Here is a 9,017-nt window from a genome sequence, read left to right on the forward strand (position 1 = left end):
TTAAAAATTTTGTTAAAGAAAGTATGCTTAAAAATATTGTCGAGTTTGACTGAATTTTGGTATTAGGTGCCTTTGACTTTGAACTTTTTTTATTAGTTTAAATTTGAATTTTGATTTGATTTTTTTAATTAAAAAGCAGTTTTAATTTTATTTGTATAAGCTGTTATTCTGTTTATAAATTGCATATTTGTTTATTGCTAATATTGACAAATTATTGAACTTTTGCATTTAGTTAAGGTAATCAGCAAAAGTTTTTTTATAAACTTCTTGATTGCTTATGATGTCAATAAAAAATGTTGAATACAAATTTTAAAATGAACTGAACTGCTGTGTTATTAAAAAATAACTGTTTTTTGAGATTTAAATACATGCAATTGATAACTAAATGAAAATGTTGGTACAATAAAAACTAATAATTCACATAATACTTGATCATGTTAATTCTCAATAAGAGAAGCAGGTTCAAACAAGAAATTTTTCTTACAATTTCCATTTTACTTGCAATAAAAATCAGAAAAGTAAAAAAATAAAATACACATGTTACATGTTACATAAATTTGTAAGATAGGATAGAAATGTTTTCAAGTGGTTTGGGAGCATGGCAAAAACATTTGGAAACACTGATCTCTGATATGTTTGATTTACATCCAACGAATGATCATTGAAATGAGTCTGATCACATTCAGTTTTTTTAAATAGAGTTTTCAAGTTTTATGTCGCTTAGAAGTCTAAATACGTCACTCAAAAAAAGTTATTTTCATCAGCTTCATCAACTCTTCAGCATTGCTTTTTGGTTGTACGTTTCGGCATAAACGAAAACTACAGATAATATCTGTCGGAATTTTGCTTACGCTTATTTATTTACTTGAAAAAATGAAATCAACATGCAGGCAGTTTGTTGCCAGTAACTGCTTGATGAGTAGTAACTCTTATTGATATGTAACTCTTGTTGATCATGTTGATCATGTAACATGTTCTTAAGCACAAAGAAGCACACCAAAAAGCTAGCTTTGTAGAGTGCATACGTTCGATATATCCAATTTATGCGTGGTATTTTTGCTCTGACAAATCTGCAAATTGCAGAAATGTTTTTTAAAAACTTGATCAGTCTGATGCTTCTTAGCCGCCATGTTTCGCACTAAATTTAAAACATTTCAATACATTTCAAACGAGTTTTCTGGTGTTTGCGAATTTGTTTTCATTGAATTGATAGTTTTTAACTTTTTAATGTATGATATTTTTAACTTGTTTACATAATGTCAACTGCTAAATCATTATCTCTAAAACAAATTTAATTTAAATTTACATTTAGTGTGAAAACTCCCATTATTAAGCCGTCGAAGCATATTTTCTCTACTATGAGTCGTACCAGTTCACGATTTATAAAATCTTCAGTTGAATTGAGCACCTTAAAAATACGTCAATCGTTTTAAATCCAATATTATATATCAATATCCAACATGAGCATGATGAAAAAGTTTAACATGTAAAATGGATGAACAGATTATTCATTTTGTACTAGAAACATTTGCTGCCCTGACTGCAATCAAAAAATTGCACAATACACACACACACACACACACACACACACACACACACACACACACACACACACACACACACACACACACACACACACACACATATATATATATATATATATACATACATACATAATTTTTTCAAAAATTAGGATATAATACATAAAAAATAAAAATTGGTTTGCCCTTTCTTAAAAAAGTTTATAAGAAGATAAACATGTGAACACACGTGACTGATACATAGAATACTGAGCACAAAGCAAGTATTTAATAAGCGCCTCTGAAGAACATATCAGTAAAAGCGCTTCACCAATCTACCGCGCAAAACATTTCAAACACACCTTATAGAAAAAATGTATTAATGCTAAGAAAGAAACGTGAAATCTATAGAAACAACTATAAAGGAGGTCAATCATATTTAAACAGATGCGCAATAAAAAAAACCGAGCTAGTAATTATATTCAAGGCAAACAAACTTCATTCGCTCTTTCGCTAAAGTTTAAAATCTCAAATATTACAATAATTGCAATAAATTTGCAAAAGATAGGTCAAACTGTTGTTTCGGTAAGGCACGATTCCTTCAGAAAGTCTCTGTTATATATCGTCGAAACGTCATTGTAATAAACAGTTTCATATTTTCTTATCCATGTGTTATATTCCGCTGTCATCGAGTTTCTGATTTCAATGTTGCCATCGTACTGCATGCTATGTACCGTGCGATGAGCACGGGCAGCATTGTTTATTTGATCGTCAGCAATGAAACATTCGTCGTCGTGCTGATGAGATTCTACTACTTTTGTGCAGACCTTCGACCATTCAGAGGAAGAAAAAATTGAGTTTAATGATTCATAACCAACTTCACTATGACATTTTCCATCAACATGATTAGCGCACATTTTATTTTGAACCCCATTGATAGGATCATCAAAAACATCAGTGTTGTAATATGGAAAACTGGAACTGTGTTGTAGATTATGGGCAGATGTGGATGTGTAACTTGAACTTAAATTTATCGAAGACTTGAAGTTGAACTTTGTGTTTGAATACTCGTGTGAGCGAAGTTGAATTCGGAAATTTGGCTGTTTGATTATAACCTGGCGTAGTTCATTTTGTTGTTCCTGCTCGTGTTGGTGATCTGGATGATTGCCGCGAACAGGAACATCATCGTCATCCTCCTCCTGCGTGCTCGGTTTCATTGATCTGTAGCCCTCATCAAGATTCACGAGTTCCTGAAGGTTCCCTTCCGGCTTGTTGAAGTTTCAAATTAATTATTTTATAAATATATTACAATAAATATAAATAACTCGAAACATTCAAGAAATATCAATTTTCTAAAAAATATTTGCTAAAGACCAACCGGCAATGAAATATATTCTTGTGGATTCTGATGCATCTCACTCAATCGCTGCCGCAACGTCAAAAATGTTGGTCGTTCAGACGGGTCTATTAACCAGCCTTGTTTTAATTTTAACAGAATCAACTTAAAATAATGTAGGTAATACCAATTTATTTAATTTAGCGTCTTATGCGTGTGATCAGAAATTAAAACATTGTAGCCACTAACATGTCAGTAGAAGCAAATACAACTGAATCCCACAAACATCGGGTTTCTTCAATCTTTCACCTTTCATAAGCGCTGAAAACAAGTCGTTGACGTTAATGTTGTCGTACGGACGTTCGCCAAATGTCAACAGTTCCCAGATTGTTACTCCTGCGTACATGTCAAATATTGGTTACAAAAACTACTTGCCTGATTGGTGGATATCAAATAAAATTGTTAAAACTCAGAAACTGACCATAACTCCAAACGTCACTTTGGTGGGTAAATTTCTGTAGCGATATGCTTTCGAAGGCAAGCCATTTGATCGGCATCTGCGTAATTTATTTTAAGTAGACCAATATTTTTGATGGTTAAACCATTATGTGAATGTGACTAAATTAGAATTAAGATTAAATTAATTTTTTTCTGTTTGAATGTTATAGAGCTATAACAAACATTTATAGAGAGTTTTGCTACCATTTAATCTAGATTTTTAATAAATTATAATCTATCATGTAAAGTTTTAAAAGTTGATTTGTGTATGTGAATAATTAGGTGAAGTATTTTCTGCACAAGCAATTGTACAGTCTAGAGAACAGGTTGTACAACCCAACAGACAACGTACTGGCTGGCAAATAGTACTGCGTGCTCTTCATTAGGCGTGTTTGTGAATTTGCATGCAGAACATCTGAAAGATTCAGAAAAACCCACCATAAAACCACTTTGCGTACGACAGTTGTGGTATTGTGATCAATTGCTAGAAACTTAAATAATTTCTAAAATAAAATTAACTTCTAAAAATCAATAACAATAAATTACTCTTCCTGGACGTTATTTCAATTTCGTCTACAAAAAAATGTTCTCCAAATTTGGAGTGACTGCATTGAATTATACCTGACTAATACAATTGCATCTATTGTAAATCGATTTTTCATCTATTTACCAAACTTTAAAAATCAAAAGTTGAGCACCAAAAGTTACCAATCTAATGAAAAATTACAAATAGACAAAATAACAAGACAAAAAACATATCAATATGTTAAAATATCTTGTAAATAGACGCATCAGCAGTTTTAGCAGAGAAAACCTTTTAAAATCTTTTTTCCAATTTTTAAACTACGTTTTTATATATTCCAACTTTATCTTCATGGCTTTCCTGATCATTTTCTTCAAATGATCAAGTCAGTTTCGGTAAAATAAGGCATGCGAAAAAGACAAAATGGCTTTGAATTCTCCACTAAGAGCTAGAGTTAAAGCTCTCTTGATTTTTATTTCTTGAAAAAATAAAAAATAAAATAAAAATATTTTTTCAACTTGAAGACGTCATAAAAGGCAACAAAAAATTGCGTTGAGCTTTTGGGGCGTGAAAAATGTGTACACGTAAATGTGACTAAGCTAACTCGGAGTTGTTTTTGAATGGATTTTTTGGAGTTGGCTTTGATTTAAAGCTCTTTTTGCAGTTATTAGTTGAAATGATACTAATATCAGACTGCCAAAATAATAAATTTTGAAAAATCACCATACTTTTATATGACTTTTTAACTGTTGATGAGACGTTTTGTTCAAATCATCCATTAGTTTAGCCAATCCAAAATCTGTTATCTTCACTAGTTTCATCGACTGAACTACAGAAATTTGTAAAAATTTGTTGAGTCGCATGACAAAGTTGTTTAAAAATGTAAGTAAATCATTTCTTTGCCAAATTTTGTTTTAAAAACTGGAAGTAAATTGTTTATAAATTTTTATAAATTTTTAGAAGATTATTAAGAACAGAATAAAAATCATCTACAAATATAAAACTTAATTAATTAAAATCATAAATTAACTAATACTATAAATTATCTCAAATTAATTTATAACGTGAATTATAATTAATAACAAAAATTAATTAAAATATATAGTTTGCAGAAAAAGTTGTCACGATTAAAAAAATTTCCAAGGTATTTACACGTCAGTCATAGTTTTCAAACAATATTCAGACGAATAATCTTTTACCTAGTACGTTCCTGGCGGCCAGATCTCTGTGAACAATACCTTTTTCTGACAAATACAACATTCCCTATTTAACAAAAAATAGTTTGTTGCCCATAATAGCTTAGCAATTACAATTTAAAATAAATTTTGTTAACAAAATAAAAACTTATCCTGGAAACATTTGATTAACAATTCAATTTCAAGAAAGTATTCTATTCTAGGTTATCTGAAAAAAGAACTTGCTCAAACTTGGATATTGACAAAATTGAGTTTTTTAGGAATTAGAATAAATGAAAAATAAAATTTGGATAACGCTGCTAGTCAGCGGGACTTGGCAGAAACAGTGCTAAAGAAAAATTCTAAAAAAATGGTTTTATAATGTAAAAAAGAATGATGTGGCGGATTTAGGAAGGGCCGGGAGAACACTGCCGACCGTTATGTAAGTTTTTTTTAATAAAAGTCAGAAATAAGATCGTTTAATGTATAAAATCTACCAAAAAAAACAAAAAAAGGTCGTCAGCAACACCATCACAAATTTTGGTCCCGTCAAAATTAAAACATTTTCGAAATTCCCCCCCCGTCAAAAGTTGTCTAGATCCGCCACTGGGTATGATAAAAATTCATGAAGAGCAATTTGTGCCTGAGAAAGACAAACTAATTTTAAAGTAATTGATGATGGTTGCAGTTCCACGTTTTATGTCGTGGTTATTGCACATTAGGCAGATGTGGCCTCTCAAAGTCTACATTACTTCTTGTGAGTATTTCATGGAGATCACACAAAGAATAGATTTTTAAGTGTGGATTCGTAACATTTTTAGCCGAAACGCTTAGTAGCGTTTGCAAAAGCTGCACAATGAACAAGAAAAATAACCCATAAAATTAAGTTAACCATCAAACGAATAGGGTTTTTTAAACACCATGTTATATTTTACTGCACTCCCTAAATACTCAACAATATTCATGCTTGAGATTGCTTATTTGCATAACAAACTAAGACAAATTTGCATTTTTTTCAATCATTTTATATGAAAGTTTTTTTTTCAAATTTACGCTTTGGTCAAAATTTTATTTTTTGTAATGTCTAAACTTGCAAAGTTTTTCTCAACATTTACATAAAATTCTTTAAAATTCTTTTGATATTCGATTAACAAATTTACAATAATTACAACTCATGTTATTTTTTACTTGTACAATGCCACATGTTATTGATATTACTTTTGCGATGTTTTTAAAATAGGTCGTCATGAGCTATATAAGGTACTTTAACTTCTTGCTCTAATTATTGCATTTGTGATTATGAAAATATTTTTCACATCTATGAACGTGGACTGACACTGGAGTGAATGAATGATGTTTCTATTTATTCAAACCAAAGAGAATGTAGTGAAGAAATGTGACACTCTTAAAATAAAAATATGAAACAAAGAAATTGCTTTGACTTGCTTGGGACTATTAAATTTATGGAGCCATAATTGAACCTGCTTTCCATTTGTAACATTTTTCATAAATGTCACAGAGCACGTTGCAAAAGATAAACTTGCAATTCCTATGGTGATTTTGGAAGCACTAATTTGAAAAATAGTTGAGCAGATGTAAGTTAAAAAAAATTTAATTTAACAGAAATGGTCTAACGATAAAAACAATTTCCAATTTTTATAACAAAATGAACCGTTGCTATTTGCAGGGACCACAGGATGAGATCGGCAGACCCAATGCAATCCTTGTGCTTCCTGACGAAGTCTAACATGCAGCCGTACCTGACTAGATCCGTGACGAGCATGATGTGGGGTGACAAACAGACGCACAAAATGTGCATGCAATATTCGTTCTTGACTGAAGCCATGATGCGAGCTTCGTCCAACAACTCCTTGCCACCGCTTCTAACGTGGTGCTCAATCAATACTTTTATAGCGACTGGAATCTTAACATTATAGTTTTCTGGAGACCATACACCCTAAAATTGGTTAAAATAGAAAGCTCCTCTTATATTTATTCATGTATTGTAATTACATATCTTGAAAAGCAAAAATTAATTTCAATTTAAAGACCTGATAAACTGTTCCAAATGCTCCAGAACCAATAACACCACCAATACTTAGTTCGGATTGTCTGATGAACCTGACTGTGGACATGTCTGGTTGAATGTGAGACGGAGCCAAGGGCTGGTCCAATTTAATTTATGAAAGTTGTTACCGCGCAATATTTTGATTATATTTTTTATTTGGCAGTTTTAAAATGTGAAATCTAAGGTTACTTTTGTGAACACGATGTTAAAAATGGAATAAAAGAGCGACCCACCACCATCTCAATTGCGCATTTCCCAATCTGTTCCTTTTGTAATTTTTTCATTTTTGTTCTCTGCCTTATAACCATCATCGCTATGACCATCATAACAGACAGAAGCAATATGAACACAATTGCCGTCAGACACTTTTCTCTCCAACTGCAGAACAGAATAGTTTGAATGCAGACAAATCGAAATGAATCTATTTGGTAGATGAAAATGTTTTAAAATTTTGAAAAACCTGAACGTATGTGAATCCAGGTGGATGTATTTGGAGCAGACTGCTTCCAAAACGTCATCGTTCATCTCCACAATCGTTTTGTCTCTGTCACGACTTTTGTTGAATTCGTTATTTTCGTTGCTTCCTACTCTTCTTGTGGTTTTGTGTGGACTCCAGAAAGGACAGTCCTCGACGCACGTGAACTACGACATTTAAAATTATGTTTGCAGGATTATTTTTAACAAATTTTTCATTAATGATAAATTATTAGTTGATTAATATGATGCCATTTCCTCATAACAACAGAACAACATTCGTTTAATTATGCTGGCAGAGTAAACGAGCAGAACTGGAACTAACTGGTCCATCGAAATCCTCGTCATCTTCTCCATTGAGCATTAACTTGTAGTGCTTGCATCTCGTGCAATTGTCAGAACTTCCATAGCATTCAAGACATTTAGATTCGCATTTCGTACACTTGAGTGCGGATTTAATCAGCTCGTTAAATGATGTTGAATACGAATTGGACTCTAAAGCATTTTTTAATTCGGTCGTAGTTGGCGCCAAAACAGATGTTTTCGTAGGAGACGATGGTTCAATGAAATAATCTTGTGAACATAGCGCCACACATTTTCCGTCTTGCACGTAATGTCTGCATTCAGTGCACATGGAGGCACCTGGTCCTGAACATTCGATACACATCGGATGGCATTTCACGCAGGCCTGATGTTTTCATTGGGACCACGTATATTAAAACATTTTAATTTTTGCTGAGTGATTGTTTTAAAAAAACATTAATAAATATTTCAAAACGATTACGAACATGAAAGGATTAAATTTAAAAATTCAGCCCACATGCTCAGGTCGCTTGTAGCTTGCCAACCAAATAAAATCGTGAAAACGTTTTTATAAAATTATATAAAACTATATAATTATAACACACATACATACACCTACACAAACACAAACATTAATACATAAATTTATACTAACATAATAAATACATAAAATTTGTGTAAAATTTACATATATATGAAAGATTTATTTAAAAAACAATTATAGGTAAGATTGATTTGAAAATTAAAGACATGGTGAGGTGTGAGGTCATAAAATGAAATTTAAAAAACCAACAGGCAGCGACAAATGCGACGATGCTTTTGACTTGAAACTTCTATCAGGATTGCTGGAATGATTGGAAGGACTGACGTGGATGAATGTTTTGAAGTATCCTGACGGGCATTGAGAATCGAGTGACATGCATGTGTAGCTGCTGGCTCTGTCAATGGCATGATGATGGAAATTATACGACTTGAACAATTTATTAAATAATTTTATTTTTGTCTTATTTTAAAAATTATGAATAAACTAAAAAATTTACAGAACCGTAGCTCCTACCTCTTCAAGGGAGATGTTTTTGTGTAAATGTTTCTACGGTTGATGTCGTCATGGTTGTCAGCC

The 9,017-nt window shown here is 31.9% G+C and overlaps 1 protein-coding gene across 1 annotated transcript; it reads right to left on the reverse strand.

Moving 5' to 3' along the window:
* Positions 1-1,291: 1,291 nt before the first annotated feature.
* HELRODRAFT_189052 (hypothetical protein) lies at positions 1,292-5,137 on the reverse strand (the record flags this gene model as incomplete). The annotated part of the gene is made up of 6 exons (XM_009024927.1): positions 1,292-1,408; positions 2,096-2,781; positions 3,106-3,252; positions 3,338-3,413; positions 4,606-4,706; positions 5,077-5,137. The coding sequence occupies 6 exons, from the start codon at positions 5,135-5,137 to the stop codon at positions 1,292-1,294; spliced, it is 1,188 nt and encodes a 395-aa protein (XP_009023175.1).
* Positions 5,138-9,017: the final 3,880 nt, after the last annotated feature.

The sequence above is a fragment of the Helobdella robusta genome, assembly GCF_000326865.2.
Source record: "Helobdella robusta unplaced genomic scaffold HELROscaffold_4, whole genome shotgun sequence".
NCBI lineage: Eukaryota > Metazoa > Annelida > Clitellata > Rhynchobdellida > Glossiphoniidae > Helobdella > Helobdella robusta.